General features: G+C 43.9%; 1 protein-coding gene across 2 annotated transcripts in view; it reads right to left on the reverse strand.

The window, feature by feature from the left end:
• Positions 1-22,084, reverse strand: part of OSBPL10 (oxysterol binding protein like 10) — a 236,330-nt gene that overhangs the window by 128,654 nt on the left and 85,592 nt on the right. For both annotated transcript variants that reach the window (XM_053929549.1, XM_053929548.2), the window contains exons 2-3: positions 19,478-19,653; positions 16,627-16,706 (exon numbers count right to left, since the gene is read on the reverse strand). In XM_053929549.1, the coding sequence (XP_053785524.1) occupies positions 16,627-16,706; positions 19,478-19,653 (256 nt within the window). The remainder of the gene's footprint in view (positions 1-16,626; positions 16,707-19,477; positions 19,654-22,084) is intronic.

Consider the following 22,084-nt stretch of genomic DNA (forward strand, 5'->3'; position numbering starts at 1 on the left):
TTTATCATTATTATTACTACAAGAGAAGAACACATTTCCTGGCATTTGAAGAAATCATCCCCATGGGATCAAAGTAGTTTCCTGTTATTGATTGTATTTTTTATATCAGTGCTTGATGAGAATCTAGGAACTTCAAGTGCTTATGCTATGAGCTGTAAAGGAGAGAACACCAACGTCAGTGCACTGCACGCAGTAGGCAGTTTATAAACGCCTGTTGTACAGCGCACAAGACAAAGAGCTTTTGGATCCAAAGAGGTATGCAGATCCGCCAAGTAGCTGGGCTTAAGAGAGATAAAAAGAGATGCCATTAAGATAAGCTGCCAAGAAAGTGAGTGGAAAATAAATCTCCTAAATACAGGTATCAGGCACCGGCAACCTCTTCCAGCTGTTGACCTGGCCAGGGAGGATTCAGAGAGAAGAGGGATTCTGAAGGCAGAAGCCAACCTACTAATGGAACTCAGTGTTGCATTGAAAATGTCCCTGCATCCTAATGCCAAACAGGATTCTTGCTAACCTCTGTGGGTTGTTGAGGCTGGGCTTAAGGAGGCTGTAAAGGGCTGTAAAAGCAGCTGGGAGTAGAAGACAGAGGGGTGAAGTTTGCAGTACAGAAATAGGACCATCACAGTGGTAGCATGGGCAAGAGACACTGGGGATGCTGGTGCGTGGCAGGACAAAGAAACTAACTTCAGGTTAGACAGCCACCTTGAGAACACAACTCCGAAGGGTGGGTGGGTGGGTGGGTGGATGGACAGGTAGATGGACAGATGGGTGGATGAGTGGATAGGTATAGATGGATGGGTAGGTGGGTGGATGACATAGTTTATCCAGCTTAGAACTTACTCCACTAATACTAACCTCAAAAATGCTCAATTTAGTTTCCAAATATTTTCATTTTCCTACATGTTGAACTATTACTTACAAAATCTTTCTTCTCTTCTTAGGCTGAAAAGTATCAGTTTAGTTCTTCCACATTTCAGGAAGTACACAACGTTCTAAGGGACCAGAGACAGAGTCTCTGCTCACCCCGCCTGCGTGATCCCGAATCAGGGGTCAAAGACACTGGGAGGCAGCCCAGCCCACTGGCTTCCGAGTGTCAGACACGTGGGTGCCAAATTCAGCCCCTCACCAAGTATGTGACCTAAGGTAGTTATTTATAACTTCTCAAGGGTTCTATTATCCTCATTCTCAATTAGGAAACTAAAACCTACCTTGTAAAGGCTCTTATAAGTATTAAATGAAATGATGTCTATGAAGGTGCTTACTACTGTGACTAACATTTTGATCAAATTGGATAGCTACTGGAATAATAATTTAATATTATATTATATTGTATTTTTATATTATTTTAATTATTTTGTATTGTTTTTATATTTGTATTATTTTATAGTTATTTTATATTATATTATGAAATATTATCGGTCATCCACAACCTTCTTTCATGGTATATAAATTATATCTCCGTAAATCTTTTTTTTTTTTAAGATAAATGTCAGCCCTGGTCGAGTGGCTCAGTTGGTGGGAGCATCGTCCCATACATCAAAAGGTTGAGGGTTCAATCCCCAGTCAGGGTGCACACGGGAGGCAACCGATCAATGTTTCTCCTTCACATCGATTTTTTTTCTCTCCCTGCTCCCCGCAACAGTAAACATATCCTTGGATAAGGATTAAAAACAAAAAAAGATGAATGCAAAAGACAGCATACAGAGAGGGCTAGAGAGGTTGTCCAACATTCAACCTAGTAGTGGTTTATCACGGACTTCTTGTCCCAACCTCCCTTTCTAAATCTCTGTCTTCTGTAACACAGAAGGTCCAGTATTCTAACCAGTATTCTAACCAGTTCTGCTCCGAGGCCCAGTATTCTAACCAGTTCTCCTCCATATCAGCCTGAGTGCAGTGCCCCCATAATGTCTCCGTTCCCCAAATTCTCTTTAACTCTCAGAAAACCACTGAGTTCTCTGGTGGTTAGTCTCAGCTAAAAAAGATCAAGTGAGTAACTACTTGTCTAAAAATTGTACTAACATATAAATGATTTGTAGGAAATATCTTCCAAGGAATTATATGCATTTTTTAAAAATCTTGTTTTAAAAAGTGTTAGATGACACATGATATTTTTTAATTTTTTTTATGTGGAAATCATTTCAAGCTTACAGAAAGCTGCATGAAAGAACACTTGTGTACCCTTTACTAATCTCACCAGTTATTAGCATTTTATCCCACTTGTTTTATCATTTGTTCTCCCTCTCCACTCTATACACATATACACACATAATTATAATTACAACCAAATAACATCCCTTTTTAATTACAAAATCTTTTATTACAAGATCATAAGCATGTAACTATGTAATACAATATCACACTCAAGCACACCATATGACATTTTAGGTGAAACGTTCAAATTCAAACTATGGATTATTACACCATATGATTACCCCACCAACCACACTCAAGCAGGCGCTACTTCTGCCGAACCCTGTATATTGGGTTGGCCAAAAAGTTTGTTTGTTTTTTTCCGTAAGGTGGCTCTAGAAGCACTTAGTCATCTTTAACTTCATTCCAAACAATTTTGTTAGACTGTATTTCGACAGCTTGCATTAAAAAAACACACACACAACTTATCAAAATTAGCGAATTTTGGGGCAGCCATTTTAATATTGAAGATGGAAGAAGATATGTAACATTTTCAACATATGCTTTATGATTACAAGAAAGGTAAAAACTGAAATGCAAAAAAAGATCTGTGCAGTGTATGGAGAAGGTGCTGTGACTGGTCAAACGTGTCAAAAGTGGTCTGTGAAGTTTCTTGGTACTGCTGACATTTTGGCCAAATAATTCTTTGCTGTGGGGCTGTCTTATGCATTGGAACGTGTTTCGCAGCACCCCTGGCCTCCACCCACTAGAAGCCAATAGTGGGAGACAGCCGACATACTCAAATCCAAATCAATAAAGTTACTGGTGAAAATGAAAAATGCCTTTTCTTTTGTGAAAAAAAAGTGTATGGACTTTTGGCCAACCCAATTATATAAATAATTTTTCCTAACCCATTTTAGAGTAAGTTACATATATTATGGCCTTTTAATTTCAGTACCAACTGCTTCAGTGTATCTTTCCTAAAAACAAGAATATTTTCATTCATAATCACAGTGCAGTTATCAACTACCTTATCTAATCCACTGTCCATATTCTAAGTTTGTCAGTACGAAATCAGATCCAGTTTAGGGCCAGGTGTTGATACACTTAGTTGTCATGTCACTAGACTCATTCAATCTGGCGTATTTCAATCTGGAATTCTTCTCAATCTCTTTATGACATTGACATCTTTAAAGAACACAGTGCCCGTGGGATATATTTTTGAGTAGGAAAACCTTAAAAAATCTCACTGTTGTTTTCTAGCCCCTGGCCCTGCTTTCTCCTTCTTTACGGAACCTACCGCTACCTGACCTAGTCTGTATCTGTTTGTTGACTGGCTCCCACACTAAAGTGCAAGCTCCCTGTGGCCAGTCTCCACAGCGCACCCCGACACCCCCAGTGCCAGATACCACAGCAAACAAGCAGTCCGTATCTGTTGACCACTCTTCCTAAGTCTACCTTCTAAGCTCTCCTGTTATAGTCAGCAAAACAGGGACCAGACGAGCCCACTCTGAACAGCTGACCCCAGCTATGTGCCTGGATTCTCCTGTTCTTCGTGTTCATTCATACATGTCCATAGTGATATCTGGTGTGGGAAATGTCCTCAGAATAAGATTTGTCTATCCTGCCTCAAGTCAAAACTCCTTATTTATATAAATGGTGGAATAAATTAGTTCAACTGAATCAAAATTACATCATTTTCCCCAAAATAAATATTATATATTAAAAATGTATTATATATTAAAATACATAAACACTTTTTTTAACATGAAGGGCCCCTTGCCTGATATCATCATCCTGGGTAGCACTAATACTTTCCTATTGGGCAAGGCAGGCAGCCTAATCTTAAAGTTATGCTTGAGAAGTTATATAAAATTGTCGCACTTTATTAAGACAATAAAAAGTCCCCAAACTTTATTGTTTTAATAAAAAGCTGTTCTTAAATTGTGTTTTATTTACTTAATTTGATGGTGCATTTAAGAGGATGATGTTTTACACTTAATTTTAAGTAACCAAAAGGTAATTATCTGTGGAAAATTCTAGAAGACAAATGGCACGGAGCTTACTATAACATGAAAGTCAGGTTTCTTAACAGCAAAAAACAAGCAGGTAGAGCCAGGGGGGAAGTTAAGTCCTCGGTTGAGTGTGTCCAACTTTACCTACTTGGAGTGAATCAAGCTCAAGTTTAAAAACATCATTTTCTACATCCCCCAAAGACTTGCTACTTGGGAAAACAGACAGTACCCTCAGCTGCTCTGCTGCTCTCCGACCTGGGGCACTTTATTTCCTCCACGTCTCAGTGAGAGTTGTGATTCATCTTGCTTTTTACCCAACAATTTGGGAAAAGAAAAGAAAATAGTTTTAAAATACTAAATCAGGCTGGTGTATTATGTAGTAGAGGTAATGAAGATGTACAAGTTGAATGTTTTGAGATATATGGGATTTCTAAAAGTGCTTTCAGGTAGGCAGCACGAACCCCTCCCCTCACCCCTCAACCCCCAGAGTCCTTCCCTGTCACTGTGGTCACAGATAAGGAAGTTCAGCTCACCGGACCCAGGACCCAGGACCCAGAAGGGCGCTAACTCTGTTCTCAGCCGACCGCCCCAACACCAAAGGCTTCAGCTATGGAAGAGGCCACTCAGTGTTCATCATTTATCACTATTTAATTCAAATAAAGGGGAGAAAAGGAACACTTCCCCCAAAGGGCATTCAACTTTAAACACTTCCAACCGTATCGAGTAAAATCAATTCTGGGTAACAAGAATAGAAGCCTAATCTGAATTGTCAGGAATTTGGAATTATTGAGTATCTTCAAGGACATTGGGTTTTAAGGCTCTCAAGTGAAGAATATAACAAGAAGCCGATTAATCAGCAACTGCCTGGGGAAGAGCTGCCTGCAGATAAGGACCAACGCCACCATGGCCTCAGAGCGCAGGGCTCGGCCAACTACCTCGGCTCCCTTTAAAAACAAATTTACAAATGTAAACCATCACCGTTCGAGAAACTACAGTTTCTTATACACATATAACTAATCAAATAAGGCACAGTGTGAAATTTTCAAATAGGATCAAAGGGTCCAAATAAATTGCTATTTTCTTTCAACACTAAATCCCCAGTTCCCCTTTCGCTCCCCCCAGCAAACTGCTGTTACTGGCCCTTCGCGTGTCCTTCCAAAGGATGTGTGTGTGTGTCTTGACTTGCTCGGTTTTTTATTTAAGTGGTTGGTTGGTTGGACAAGCGTACACCTTCCCCACCCTTCTTTTTCCTTAAACTTTTCATAGATTCTAATGCTTGCTTATTTAAGCCAGTTTCTGTCTCTCCTGGTTATTTGAGACTCAGTACTGATCAGAAATACCCCACTTCCCCAGCTGTGCATACAGTCTTGGGCACCCAGTGCCAGCTGTCTCCCACGGAAGCCAGCTCAGGAGGCCCAGCCAGGCAGGGCGACCCTGTCAGCCCAGCACCCCCATGGGAACTAACTTAGCATCTGACTGCACAGTAAGAGCACAACAGATGTGACCTCATTTAATCGTCACCACGACCCCCTATTCCACCTCCACATCAACAACGCCTGTGGTCCCATTGCAGAGACGAGACACTGAGGCTCAGTGAGTAACTTGCCCCAAGTCTCACTAGAAGGCTGGTTCCTGTCCCCTGTGGCCTCAAAGATGTGAGGTTGGAATCAGTCCAACAGATCACATGACATGAATGATGCCAAACTAGTTAAGCCTGGATTATACCAGAACTTTCTGATGCACGAAGAATATAATCATTTGGGCAGCCTATCAACACCTTTGGTGGCGGCCGTCATCACCATCAGGTTTTAGGGGAGGTTCTCAGCCACTGGTCCTGATCCATCTTCAGGAGAAACCTAGCTCTGCAACCCAGTTACCTGTCCAGACATGTTCTAGCGGAGCCAAAAAAGCCCGTGCTATAAAAGAACTGGTATTTGCGAAGTGTGAATGTCATTTAATCCTAAAAACCATCCTGTATCGTTGATGTTATTTTTGCCCCATTTTCAGAGGTGGAAACCAAGGCTGTGCCAGATGAAGTCACTCTAGATTACAAGACTAGTCCAATGCTGCCAGGGGCCCAGGCACAGCCAGAAACCGGGTCCTGCGACTCCGACTCCCGGATCCACCCACCGTACCAGCAGCTCCCTTCGTTCTTGAGAAACCCATTTATATCAAAAGAGATAAGAAAGGATAAGCCACAGACAGGGAGAAAATACTTGCAAATCATGTATCTGAAAAGCATCTAGTATCCAGAATATATAAAGAACTCTCACAACTCAACAAAAGTAAATAAAAATGACATAAATTTTAAGTAGACATTTCTCCAAAAAAGATATATGAATGAGTATCCAGTAAACATGTGAAGGGATGCTTAACACCCACTTGTCATTAGGGAAATGGAAATGAAAACCATAGAACTTCATGCCACCAGGATGGCTATAATTAAAAAACAGGCAATATCAGACAGACAAAGACACAGTGAAACCTGAACCTCCACGTATCGCCACTGGGAATGTAAAACAGTACAGCCACTTTGAAACTAGTGTGGCACTTCCTCATAAAGTTCAACAGTTACATATGATCCAGCAATTCCACTCTTAGGTATAGACCCATAAGAGAGGAAACATATATTCACACAAAAACCTGTACGCCAATGTTCACAGCAACACTATTCGTAATAGCCAGAAAGTAAAATCAACCCAAACATCCATCAGCTGTGAATGGATTAAAACCACAGCACATCCATACAATGGAGTACTATTTAGGGAAACAGAAGAATAAAGTATCGATTCAATGCCACAGCTTGGAAGAAGCTTGCAAACGTTATGCTAAGTTAAATAGGCCAGACATAAAAGTCACATATTTAATGGTTCCATTTACATGAACTGTCCTAGAAATTAGGCAAACGCATGGAGTCAGTGGTTTGCGGCTGACAAGGGCTGGGGAGAGGGTACCGGTAGGTCATGAGGAGTGACCGACCACAAATGGTCATAGGGGGCTTGTTTTGGGGGGATAAAATACTCTAGAGATAGCGAGGAAGGTTGTACAACTTTATAAATTTACTAACACCACTGCATTGTGTGCTTTACAAGGGTGAAGGTTGTGGTATGTGCATCGCATCTCAAATGTTTACAAATAGATGGCAGCCTCTCGCAGCTGTGAGCAGGCATCTTATCCTCTCCGTCCTCACCTGTACAATGTGCTAATAGTAGTGCCTGCCTCATAGGGCTATTGGGAGAAACATGGAAGACAGTCCAAGAAAAGTACTTTTCTTAGTACCTGCCACACAGCAATATGTGGACAGATGTTATCTATTATTATTTTCTTTTTCCCCAAATGTGTCCCTTTTCCTTGTTATTTCCTGCTCAAAATAAAAGAAAAAAATGAAGACACACTTTGCTTGAAGTAACTCCTGATTTTCAGCTACAGGAAGCTAATAGCTCTCTCTAGGTAAGTGGAATCTTCAAATATTCTATCTAAAACAACATACAATAATATTTTAGGCAAATAAAATGATAGTTTGGATATAGTTTCTTAAGGAGCCCAAATCCAACATCACTACTGTTACTACTAAACTAGTGTTACAAATACTAATACTAGGGAGGAGTGAGCAAACAGGACATGGGGTTGGCATTTAAAATGCACTCCATGGTCTGTACCCACCACCACTTGTCAAGGCAGCGGCAGGTATGGAGGACGCCACCACAATGTCCCCCCAGTCCTGGGCATTAAGGACACAGTCCATCAAAAGGACTGATGCATGTGCACACATGTCCCATGAGAAGCGCTGTATACATGTGAGGACTGGTATAAATGGTACACAGAAGACAGAAGATCCACTCTAACCAGGCAGGTGAAGAAGCATATGTGCCTTGAAGACCACATGGCTATTTGCTACACAAAGAACAGAGAGGGGAAGGCGTTCCTAGCAGAGGAGACAGTGTGGAAACGTGAAAGTATGCAGTGCGCCTAGGGAACTGCTCGTCTAGAACACTGAGTGCACGAAGGTGGAGGGAGAGAAACTGGACCTAAAGTGGGAAGGGCACTAGGGCACTCAATGCAAGGTCAAGGTCTGGACTTCATCTTAGGAAGTGGGATGCTATGAAAGGTTGTTGGAGCCAGGGAGTAGCACCATCAGCAACCTTTCCTGGTTCCTCGGCTCCTCCCAAAAGCTCAAACTAGAAGTTTTCTTGACAAACAGCTGCCATGGGGTGAGCATGTAGCAGAATCTGACCACAGGAGATCACCAGTTCCTGCCTTCAGATAAGGAAGGTCAGTGTCCCTGCAGCACAGATGAGGCCACTGGAGAAGTGGAGAGTGGCCAAGATATTTAATGCTGAGGCCATGAGGCGGGACCAGAACTCCGACAGGAAGGATGGAAGGGAAGGAGTGGAGGACCGGCAGAAGGGTTGGAGAGCACCAGTCAGCCTTTTTAGATTTAAAAGGGATAAAAAACACTGTCCATAGCGCAAGCGCGGATAAAACCAGACACTGGTAAATTCCTGCTGAGAAGCCACACGGTAGTAAATGAAGCTTTATCAGCACGGTCCAACAGGTCTTTCTGTGCTGATGGGAACGTTCTCTATCTGAGCTGTCCGATACTGCAGCCAGCAGCCAAACGTGGCCACCTAGCCCTTAAAATGTGCCTAAGTGAGATGGAGGAACTGAACTTTACATTTTAATTCCAGTTCACTTAAATTTAAATTGCCTCATGTGGCTACAGGCCTCCAGATGCGGCCGCTCAGTGTTAGAACGGCCCTCATCCTACCCTTCACACCTCCTGTTTCTAGACAAGGGCCACAAAGGGAGTTCGAAATCCCTTCCCACTTTTTAATCATTCTATTCCCTCTAAGTTCTTCCAAACTGTTGTGAGAGGCCTCAAATTCACTTAACCGTGCGAGAGAGGTATTCAATATCATGTATCAGATCACCCCCGAAGTTCTCAGCCTTCAGTCAGTGAGCGGCCAGCAGTGCCCTCCCTCTCCAGGTGGTAAAATTCGGAACTGTTTTGAGGAGAATCAACCCCTATTTCTTCATTTTCAGCATAATAAGTATACCAGTGTGCATTTTTGTGTAAATAGCGGGATGGGGTGGGGCCAGGATGGGCGACTACATGACATGGGAGGCCCCTTGTGACCAGCTGGTTTCAGATTCCACAGATGTGCTGGGTTAGTCCCAGTGTGCAGGTGCTTCCTGTTGTGAGGCATCCTAAGCACAGGGCATCAAAGCGCCTCTCCATCGCCCCTGGCTCAGACCCCAGGGCGACAGAAAGTCAGGAAAGCTGGGGGGATGGGGGACAACGTAACAGTAGCTTCAAATCTCCTCACTCTTCACACATGGCTGTGGATTTAACATATGGTCAGAATTCTCCACCCACATCCTCCTTTGTTAATTCCTCAGAAGTAGTTCACACCTCCTCCATGCACCCCCAAATAAAGGAAGTCTGGAATAACCCCAGACAGGGCTGTCTGCACCTGGCAACCCAGCTGCCAGGGGCGGGGTCACTGTCGGGCCTCCAGATCCACCCATTTCTGTGCACTCGGCCCAGCACACAGCCCTCTGGGCAGGCCCACTGCCCATCACTGTTCTGCCCCCTTCCTCACTGTGCAGTGCCCCCTCATGCCCTGCTTGAACCCCGACATCACTGGGGAGTACGAGATCTCACAGCAAAGCAAGGGGTGTGAGCTAGGGGCTGCCTACATCACAGGCGTCCCCTGTCCCGGGGAGGCTGCATAAACATGGGCAGGTCCGTACTGGGCATTAGCGCCCCCAAGGCTACAAGGGGAGAAACAGAGCTTCCCTTGGGGCTGTCCACACCCAGCCACCGCGGAGGAGACAGTCTCATGAATCCATCAGTATGCCAACGACCATTCTGGAGACTGGGGAAAAAGGAAAAACACTGGTGATGCAGGCAGCTCCCAGCATGAATATTTATACATACACTCCCTGAAGCCCAGCAGCTTTCACTGCTCGTTCGAGATCTGTTAAGACTTTTAATGCATTTAAAATCCTATATTAGGCAATCATATTCTTCTGTGACCACATCTGCATAAGACTGTACCCTGACATTTACATTTTAATTTAGAATTACCTGATGAGGACAGGGAGGCCTAACCACACACCGATGTGATCTAGCCACAGTGTCTTCAAACGCTTTACACAGTCAAAGAGCTCCTGGAACCTAGTGTCTTCCTCAGTGAATGAGGTCAGTGTTGGCTCTCAGAGAGCACACAGTCAAGTGCAGGGGTCAGACAGGGAGCCGGCCTGTTGGAGCCCAATGTAGTCACTGCAAGGATGGAGTCAGGCCTGGGGCCCAAGAACCCCGAGAAAGGATTTCAAACATTTATAATGAATATTATAAACCACTTCAAATGCCCCAAATACCCACATTTCCTTAATCTCCCCACAGAGGGGGAAAAAAACTAAATTTTCCTTATTATTAGATGGGTAAATCACCAATAATAATGTCCCTTTATTTCCTCAATTTCCCATCTAGATCTAAACAAGAGCAGGACAAGGAATGAGGGATGACAAAGGACTGAGAGGCAAGGGCTGGAAGAGGAGACCGCAGAAATGTCCCAGGAAACAGGCCATACACACTCACACTCGCATTTCAAAGATGAAACCGCCCAAACACAGAAAACAGGCCTGTGGCCAGAGCCCGGCCTTACGGCGAAAGCTACCGTGAAAACCAATGTGTGTGACCTCTGCGCATGAACGGGGACGGGAAAGGACCAGGAGACCTGGGCCTCTCAGTGGAGCCTGGGATCTCTTTGTCCACACAGCTAAGTGAATGGAAAAACGTACATCGAAGGATATCATCAGAGATTAGGTCTGTGCCTGGAGTTTGGGGTTTTCCCTTCTTTAGGGTTTCCTATTCTCTGGATGTTTTATAGTGTATGTAAGTACTATTCACAAAAAAAAATAATGCTATTTCCATTACGGGGGGGAAAAACACCACCTTCACAAGCCATCACCAGTGAATTAATAATAAGAGAGTGTTTGTGGGGGGGATGGGGATGGTGCACCAGTCAGAGCAGCAGCCGAGCCAATAAGGGAGCCCCACCCACTGAAAATGTGCTACTGAGCCCCTAACTCCTCCAAGTACTTCATGTCAGCAACGGGCTTTCTCCTGCGTTGTCTTGCTTGAGCAAGACATGTGACAATTTGTAGGAGATAGATGTCACCATTTCAAAGATGAAGCAGAGACCTGGCCAAGTAGCTCAGTTGATTAGAGCATCATCTTGGTACGCCAAGATTGCGAGTTCAATCCCCGGTCAGGGCGCGTACAAGAATCAACCAGTGAATGAATGCATAAATAAGTGGAACAACAATTTGTTGGTTCTCTCTCTCTCTCCCCACCCCTCAACCCCTGCTCTGTCTCCCTTCCTCACTCCCTCCCCCTTTCTCTCTCTCTAGAATCAATACATTAAAAAAAAAATTTAAAGATGAGTATAGGAAATCAGAAAGAATAAAGGGGAACTAAGAAGGTATGTTCAACACATAAATGGCAGAGCAGGGACTTAAATGTAAGTCTTCTCACTTTGTACCCTACAATATTTCTTCTAAACCAGAATGTTGTGAATTGAAACACAGATATACTCAATCAGAAGATGCTTGCAATTCAAAGTTTTTGAGGGACCAGCCAAAAATGTTCACCTTGTGTAAGCTGACATCACACAAAAAAATTAGTGCAAAGCCAATGTTACTTTTAAGCAAATTCACTAAAGAAAATTGTGGAATCATACTCTATTTGAAAGGCTGGAGAAGGGTTCCCTTGATTAGGTTACAGGCACCCTATTCCAGGGGGGGTCCCCTCCATGTTATCAATATGAGGTTCATGGGCGGAGATGGGGGCAGTACCATCGTGAACCTGCTAACCAGCTCCTGCCAAGAAACCAGGATGGGAGATGAGGGGGAGGAAGCACGTTTAGCAAGTTGGACTCTTGTCCCAGTTCAGTCTGGCTGAACTTACTGGCTGTGTGATGATGCCCATCACTTAAGTTCAATTTTCTAATTTGTAAAAATGGAGATAATTGAACCTACCGCACAGGACCACTGTGAGGAGGAATGCAATCATGAGTGAGGGTCACTCACATGTAGGGAATTAATTATCATCTCCTCTGTGAACAGGCCATTCGTCTCCCAGCCTCAGCGCTTACTGCGGTTCCCAGAACACCACCGTTCCCTATCCCAGGGGGTTCGTACCACCGCCTACTTGATAAAAACAAGACACCCACTCCTGCACTTTGGATACTTTCAAAGTCACACACAAGTAAATTCTCATGAGGACGGCTCCTGACAGCTCTCTGAACGCTTTGCCCATCACGGCATTGCTCTACAATGCTGGAAAGCAGGGTGTTTCCTTGTTGTTTGTTTTCAGAGAAAATCAGCGTTCTACCCTCCCTAGCAGACCAGACTTGCACCCTCTCAACTATGCTTCAAACACCACCAGAGCCCACAAGATGAACCTGTGTGATGTCTTTCGGCCGTTGCTGTCTATCCAGGAGCAGAAACTGAAGGACCCGTCACCCATGGAAGGAAGATCATGGACACCCTAACTGACATCTGTGAGTAAGAGCGGGAAACAGGAGATGTGAGTTCAAGTCCAAGCCCCACAACCCGCCTGGTGGGAGCTTCCTCATGTGTAAACCGACGGGCCCTGGACCTGATAGCCGGACCTTTAGATTTCAAAAAGCTGGTCATATTTTTAATCTGGAAATCAATCTAGGAATTAAGATCTATCATCTGAGATTTAATTTGGAAATTGGGAATCACTTGATTTGTGAAAGTAAGAATATGTATTAAGGACAAAAAGTATGACACACTAAAATAGCTAAAATTAAAAACAGAGTTAACTGCTGATATAACAGCATGGCTGAAACTCAGAACTATTACACTAAATAAAAGAAATCTGATGTGACAGGCTGCATAATTCCATTTATAGAACATTCTAGAAGAAGCAAAACTATAAACAGAAAACAGGTCAGCAGTTAGGAAGAGCTGAGGAGGAAGAGAGGGGACCGACCACAGCAGGGTAATGAGGGAACTCTGGGGACAGCAAGATTCTCACTGCGGTGGTGCTGACAAACACGACCATATACCATTGTCACAAACTCAAACTTTACAGTTAGAAGGAATGAATTTTACTGTATGTAAATTATACCTCAATAAATCCGAATTTGTCAAGACGGCAGTCAATCAATACTCTACCATCTTTTATAAGAACAGTTTAACCCTCCAAAAGCAAAGCAATGTAACTTCTAAATAAAAAGCACTTTGTTCTTTACAAGGTGTCTGAGAGCAATTCCTTCCTTGTTTTCCTCATTTCACTTCTGGACCAGGGAAAACCTCCCCGGGGACCGACTGAGCCCAGGTCCGGGTTTCAGAACACTGGACGCGAGGGTCACCTGTAAAGCCTTGTGCAGCTCCGGAGTTTGGTGAATCTCCTTATCTTGCAATTCCCACTCAAGGGTAATGAATGACAGCACCTTCTCAAGTTTTTATAAGGTAAAACTCCAAGTAGCTGCAGGGAGACTATTCGCTACACCCTACTGGGGAGGGGCCTGCCCTGCTGAGAGAGTGAAGAAGAATATAGAGAAGAGAAGGCGTAGCATAAATTCCTAATGACGATGATGCGAAGCAAGCAGCCATCCTACAGTTACCTGGAGATCAGGTTTATACTCACTTCAAGCCTCACTTCATTTTTCACTACTAACTTCTGCCTAACCAGCCTTGGACTTCAGAATGCGTCTGCTGAATAAAGGTCTGTTCACAATTTTAAAAGTATTATTCCCTAATTGATCACGATAACTACGCTATAAATGAGCGGTGGGAGCAATCTTAACCTCCAGGTCTCCAAGAAGGAATCCTATAGCTAAACTGTTGCTTATTTTGGTTCTAATATTATGGATTAATCATATTCTTGAAACTACCCAGAGAATGCATCAGGAAATCAAATTCTCCTCCAGAGAATCTTCAAATCCTGTTTCTTTAAATGCGTCTGTTTCTTACTAACATTAGGGTGGGTATCTTTTTCTTCCCTTGTCCCCAGTGATTCATCAAAACACCAATGCACTAAAATTGGTTGCCCCCTACCCGAATTTTGACACTCAATATAAATTCCAGATGAATCAATGAATTAAACGTGATAAAATACTGGCTTGGCCAAAAGATCTGTTTAGTTTTTTCAGTAAAACAAGACACATTTCTCATTTTCACCAGTAACTTTACTGATTTGGATATTTTGAGTATGTCGGCTAGCTCCCACTATTGGCTTCTGCACTACTAGAGCCACCATATGGAAAAAACTAAACAGACATTTTAGCCAACCCAATATAAATTCACTGGAAGAATGTTTCCATAATTTTGAGCAGAGAAGCCCCTTTCTACATGATGTAAAACCAAAAGCTAAAAATAAAAATAACTTTGCCCACAAAAAATTAAATATTCTGCATAGCAAAACTACGTATTCAAAGTCAAAATACAAATGACCTACTAGGAGAAAACATCTGCAGTCCAAAAACGACAGTCCAAGGTCAAATACACTTAATACGCACACAGCTACCGCCGCTCAAAAAGGAAGGATGCACTCAGTGGAAAACTGGGTGAAGAAATACAAACTGGCGGTCCACATAAAGAAACACAGGTGGCCGAGAAACATTCGAAAACATACTCGGCCCCAGGCATGACTCTGGAAGTGAACATGAAAGTAACAGGGGACCCACTGTTTACCTGAGAGACTATCAAAAACTAAATGTTAGTAGGAGCCACAGTTGTAGGGGGAGACCCATAACCGATGGGAGTGCCAACTAGGACAACTTTTGTAGCGGACAATTCAGCAATATCTATAAAAATGTACAAGACATTTCATGACCCAACAATTCCACTGCTATAAATTCATATAATTCACACACACACACAGAGATACAAAAATATGTTTACATTAGAGCATTATGCACAACAACAAAAAACCCTGTGTGTCACCAGTGGGGCACTGACAAGCAAAGTGAGTGGGATGGGGATCCATACCTCTGATAGGGAAAGAATCTCCAAAATATGTTAGTAAGTGGCGGGGGGGGGGGGGGGGGGGGATGAGAAAAAACAGTATACATAATGTGATCCCATTTGTATTTACAAATAGACATAGATACATATACACACACAAATATACACATATATACACACACACACTCACATACACATAGATATATATACACACATACACACGTACACACCTTAACTTACTAGAATGACATAGCAGATCAATTAAGAGCAATTATCTCTAATGACCATACATGGCCATGGTGGGAATATGTTCTTCTTATTTCATCCCTTTCTGTTTTATAAAAAGTAAAAAGATACATATAAACATTTTTAACTTCCCCACCTACATATTTATAACATACTGATGAAATAAATCTCCACAACTCCTACTACAATTCCTGGAAAATAAAGGACATCAGAGGGGGGAAAAAAGCTTTAGAAGTAGAGTCCTATGACTCCCCAGATTCCACTTGGGGCAAGTCAAGAGGGGTATTAGGCTGAGAGTAAGCAAATCAAGGAAAAGAAATGTCTCTAGAAAGAAAAAAATGAATAAAACCCAGTGAAGAAATGATTTCAGGTTGCATTTGGAGGCAGAACAGGGAGGTCTGAACTAAGCAAGACGTCTCCCAGGGCCTCAAGCAAGACAGGAGGCAGGTTACAGTAAAAGGAGTCGTCAGAAATTTCCAGTGTGGCTCTTTCTAGCTGATGCACAGAATATGGAAAAAACCTGTAATTTATTTATACTAAATAAATCTAAACTAATGCCATAAAAGGGGTAGGCCTTTGAACATTAAAATTAATATTTATTGCCCTGAATCAATTCATTTTTGCAGTGATTTCCTGTATTTTAATGACTGGAAATCCTTTGAATAATCCATGAGAATGCCAACCTCCTATCTCCCTCATATCTGATCCAGGATCTCATCCCGAGTCCTGAGGAGAAAATAATTCACACTTGGATGCCAAATTACCCGAGAACGTTTTTACGTTTTTACGCACTTAGAATGCCAAAGCGCCTGGCTGAGTACTTAATCAATTTGGGGGTCTAGGTTTTATTTAAGGGTCAGCAACAACGAGTCCTCGTGAACAGTAAATCTGACTACTCTGGCTCCATGCAATGAAATCATCCACGCCAGCTTCGCAACAGACCAATTAACAGCTGCCCAAATTGACAACACAGAAAGCAATCGAAGTGTCTTTGCAGAATCAGTTCCAAGAAAGTGCCTGCTTGCCTCCTCCTCCTACCCGCAAGCAAATCTTACCACTGTTCTCCTGGCTTAAATGTTCATGTAGTGGGACAAGCATGAATTCCACTACGGTGTATAACTTTTAAAAATAACATGAAAAACAGCTTCCCCAAAGAAACTGATACTCGGGCTAAAGGGTCACCTTCCAAGGTATTGGAAAGCCTCCTTGCGTCCCCGCGGTTACTCACCTTAGAATTCGTTTCCATGTGATATTTGGCACAAGCGCGAAGCTGAGTCACCCAAAACTGTCTCTCTTTTGCATCAGCAGCTAAAATAGAGAAAGAAACACTTACAGAGACTGTTCCAAAACACATCCAACCTATTTCTATACCCACCTAAAGGTGCAGGGGTGGGGGGGGTGGCGGCGAAGGGAGTGAGGAGTAGAGGGAGAAGGAAGGAAAAGCAAATACAGATCTCGATATTCTCAAGTAGCCTGTACTTATGCCAAAAAAAAAAAAAAAAAAACCCAATTACACTAAATCTCAACAGAAAATTCCCTCTTAAGCCACATTAAAAATGTATTCTGAAATATCTGTTATAAGAACAATTTTGCCATTTTTAAACCTTCTCTGAAAAAGTCATTTCTGCTTCTTTAACAAGGCAGCACAGAAGGGAAACCATGATTATTTTTAAATGCCTCTGCCACATGCGGCTAACAGGAGGACCAAAGGACACTTTCCGCGGCCTCTGTGATCTACCAGGGTTGTACCGTGGAGTTATTAGCTTCTACAAAATGAGCATCCAGTTGAATTACCACTTTAATATGTGCTCTCAAGGATTCCTATTAGGATGGGTCAGAACAAGAGACCAAATGCTGCCTTAGAGACCCTCAGGTTTCCCCCAAAGAGACAGTAACTCAAGTCACCGGCACCATCATAGCCTTTTGTCAACAGCCACCCCCACCAAGTCCATAAAACTATTTCCTTAAAATATTATGGATACGTAATGTGTTCTAATAAAATTTAAATATTCAATTTAAGTGAACAATTAACTACATAAATATTTTAACATAATATTAACTGCATAAATGTCGACGATGCAGAAAACAGAACATTCCCCTAGAAATAACTGTTTACCAAAATGGGTGTTAAGTGCCATTTGGCATTAAAACCCAACCTTCAGCTTGATCTTGCAGGTGAAGAAATCTAGAGTTGTGGACCGGCGTTAATACCAGGTGAACTTAACTTCCAAACACAAAGGAGTTTGCAAAAACCAGAGCCTTTGTTTCTTAGGAAATGTGAAGAATTAACCGTCATGTGTGACGGAACTGTCCAAAGGCGCAGCACTAAAAACATTCCCAAAAGCTGTGCATCCAATGACATGAAGATTGAACTCTCTGTGTAGGTGGGATGGGAAATGAAACAGACTCCCAGATCCTTGCGGGACGGGCCAAGAGCCAGCCACAGAGATGCAGAAACGTACCCTGCTTTTCTGTAGTTGCCAAGTTTAAGTTCATTTAGCTTTTGTGATAATTTCATGCAGATAATAAAACTTTTATATTTGCAATTAAAACTACCCTTAAAAAACAACCATCCCGGGGCTTAATAACCCAGAGAATAATAACTCAAAGGCAAAATGAGACGGCTCAATTGTCACCTTTGCTGGATTTTTCTCTTCTGTATGGGTTTGTGTCATTTTATAAACCACAGGCAGGGGGAGGGAGGAAGTGACATTAAGTCTTCCCCCTGCTATTATTTCTGCTCTAACAATTTATTAAGCAATAAACAGCAAAGCAAAACCAAGGACCATATAAATCTAGCCAGCTGAAAGCACACTGCATGAATCTCAAAAAAGAACATGAATCTTAGCACATTTCCCCAAAACTGAAAAACTTCCTTCTTCAACTACAGACATTTTTATGTCACAGGCTTCTGGATTATTTTATGGATTCTGAAAGATGATTTCTGCATAGATAATAAAGAAACACTAGCTTATGCCATCCCTTGGGAAGAAACTTGGAGGCGGGGCAGTGAAGCAGACTGAGAGGCAAGCAATCAAGGCCCTCTGCCAGGCTTTGCAGAGGTGACCTGTCCAGGTCAGTTCCTGGGGTCAAGGAGGAATAACAAGAGGCCTTTTCTTTGTACTTAGCCTTTATTTGGGCAGAGAAAAATGTCATAAGAATGCACAATTACCAACTACCTCCCAATGCTTAATACATACTACTTGGCCTCCGATCTTAATAAGTAACACTGACTCTGTGTGTGTGTGTGTGTGTGTGTGTGTGTGTACTTTTAGATTTTTGTTGGCTTTTGTTGTTGTGTTTAGTTACTTCATTAGAAGAAAACGGACTGTTTTTCTGGCAATGCAGCTGTAACAGAACACTGGAAGAATGATCTAGCAATCAAATTATGCTGCTACAGTCAAATCTGGCATTCCTGAAGAGGCTGTGAGATGCATGTGGCTTGGGGGAGGAGCCGGCAGGACCGACAGTGATGGCCCAACCCGGGACTCTCTGGAGCCCTGCTCACTGATCAGGATGCGGGGCACTCGTCAGTTTTCAAGAAGCACAGAGACAGGGAGAAAGCACACGACAGGAGATTAACACAACACCAGTTGGTCTTTCACCAGGCTCACAGCAGATTAAATAAAATATAAGTGAGGGGCCCTTTACTAAGAGATGGTTCTCGAGAAACTTCGGGGGAGGAGGACATGATGGTCCTTAAAAGGCTTGCTTTGTCCTTATAGCCCAAAGCGCCCACAGGACAACATAGTGCAGATTCGCACTATAAGGTCAAAGGAAATACACACTGAGCTAATAGGGGAAATCTGCCCCAGTCCTAGGGCTCAGCTGGCTTTGCAATCACTCACCTTCCCTTTGTTCTTAATTCCTCAATTAGAACAAGCCATTCCTAATGTCAGGCCATCTCCCACCCTTGGGGTAAAAGAGGCAGCAACTGTGTCACGACAAAGTCATCAAACATAGCAAATTGTTAAAGATGATTTTTTTAACAACATCCAACAAGAGAGCCATCACCATGGTAACTACGAATCCTGTAGCCCACGAGGCCTGTCTGAAAAGGTAGCAGCAGAAGACCGTACCTCTCAGTTTATACATCTCTCCGTTAGCGGAATACACCACCAGCATGTGGGGAGCTTCGTCGCTCAGGGACACGATGGCTCCAGATAGAGACAGGGCTCCTCGAGGCTTCTGCTGCTTGCTCTGCTCATTCACAAAATACTGCAGGATGCCAGCCTCAAAGTCCAGCACGAAGTACCTGTGCAGAGAAACCGCAGTGCATCACTTTTCTCCCCCAGCCCATTGCTCACGGCAAGGAAGAAAAGGAAAGGGATCCTTCAATTGACATCAAAGCTCCAAATCCAGGAAGCTGGAAACCGAATGTCCTCACCAGGTGCCCTCAGAGATCAGCCCGAGGCAGGAAAGAGCACTTGATTCCTGAGTCAGAATGGAGCCTGTGACGGGCACTGCAGAAAAGAGCCAGGTCCATCCAGGGCTTGATGCAATGCCCACCACTTTGCCTGGTGCCCACAGATACCACAATAAACCTCAGAACAGCGGATGCACTGCGACACAGGCTGTTAGCATGCTCCCTATGACTTCACAGGAACAGCTGGAACTCGCCACACCTCTACAAGAGGCCCTTTTACACCCTGGTAGCTGCAAGCTGGGCCTTGAACTTCCCAGCCAGGAACATGGTTGCCATGAGGGGCCCAGCTCCTTGAGGGTACCTGGCAGGGAACTGGAGGTGCTTATACAGCCACCTGGGCACACTCCATGGGGCCCCTTCTAGCTATCGTTTTTCATACAAACAGATGAGAATTTCCTCCACTCTGGGAGGGGCAATGCCATTGGGCTCCACATCTAGGGTAACAAAAAAACAAAACAAAAACACACAAAAACAAAAAAAACGGGCAACTACAAGTTCCCTAAATTACTCCAATAAATCTTTGTAGCCAAATACCTGGGGTCTGTATACTCTCAATCTACCCCCTCGGAAGTAGTTAGGACACCTCCCCCTTCTCCACCAGGACAGAACTGTCTTTAAAAGTTTCTTCTGCGGCCTAGATGCCTCGCACAGCCCCTAACTTTTCCCACTTCTCACTTTCTGCTCCTCCTTCCTAGTTACCAGCTGACTCCCACCACAGGACCTTTGCTCACACTGTGCCCCCTGTCTGGAGCAGGTACTCAAAGTGTGGTCCACAAACGTTGACAGTTCCCAAACTGGCACCAGTCCACAAGGGACTTTTGACACTTTCCCTGCCATCTGGCTTTTGCTTCAACATCCAGCTGCATGATTGGTGGGTTAGTCTCAAACGGTTCAGATGCTGCCCAGCACACGTGGCACACACAGGCTACATGCTAGTCACGAAGCTGCCCAGCACACGTGGCACACACAAGCTACACGCTAGTCAGGAAGCAATCACAATGCAACCGAGGGGGAGGGGCAACAGCAAGTCCTAAGGCACGGCTTGAGAAACACCTGCCCAGAAAGCTATCCCCACCCCCAAAGCCTAGAATACAGTTCCTTCCCTTTTCGCTATGTTCGCTTCTCAGCCTGCAGGAGCGACTCCAGTGCCCCTGACTTGAGAAAGTTTCTCCTGACCAGGTCAGTATCCATCCCCCAAGGCCTCACTGCACCTTAAAATGATCCTCCCTGGCTGTGGCCCCAACAGGAGTCTCCACCTGCAGGATTATCTGACGCAGTGTCTAGTTTCCTTGACAGACTCTACACTGCTTGGAGGGGAACAGTGCCCCTACCCCGGTGCCCAGCACAGCATCTGCCACGTCACTGATCTCAGTTAACATTTATGAATGAATGAATGGGGGAAAAAACTACTAAACTCCACAATTTCCAACCCGTGCACCAAAGTTCCTGGAAGTCACTCACTACCGTGAACTCACAGAGCGCTGCAGAACATTTTACGTTTGAGGGAGACACAGCGATCCTCGGTGTAGGTCACTACCATGCTCACCACTAACTCCGGTGGGGTTCACGGTCTGGACATTAGATTGCACTACACCCTTACAATGACTTTGTTTCATTGCAAAGCTGGGTTCTCAGTAAGTTCCGGGGGGCAAGCCAACATCCACATGGGACAGGAAGAGAGGGCAACGGCGCCCCACATGGTTCTGAGGTTTGGAAGCTGCGCAGCCCCCACAGGTGCGCCCATCCATCAATGAGTAACTGGTTATCTAGCAAAGAAATCAAAACATAGTTCTGTGTTTTGTTTATGGTGTTGGGACTGAGTTGTTAGGACATAAATCTGTATGAAGTTGTTTGGAGCTAAGCTCTTTAATAAAACTGCAGAATTTTTTTTAACCTATAAGCACCAGGAACCAAGACAGTTTAGAAATCACTGACCTAATTCACTCACACAGCAACCTAACAGGTGCCCCGTTATCCCCACTTTACACATCTCCTCAGACTTGAACGTGAAACCCCAGCTCCGCTGGTCTGTGTGCGAGGCCTAGCCCCTGTCCGCTGCAGCAACCACCAACTCGCCTCTGCTTCCCGTGGAAGTCCTCCCTTGTCCCTTTCTCCATGCCACCTCTCCCGTACCTACTTAGCTACTTTCTTCCCCAAACCTTCCTGCTCCATGGAACTAGCAGAGCTGAAAGCTCCTTTCCTGGCCACAGAGGCCCCTCCCACAGAGCAAGGTGCAGCCACCTCATTAGCACCTGCCTGC

This window comes from Desmodus rotundus, chromosome 8, assembly GCF_022682495.2.
Source record: "Desmodus rotundus isolate HL8 chromosome 8, HLdesRot8A.1, whole genome shotgun sequence".
NCBI classification, from domain to species: Eukaryota; Metazoa; Chordata; class Mammalia; order Chiroptera; family Phyllostomidae; genus Desmodus; species Desmodus rotundus.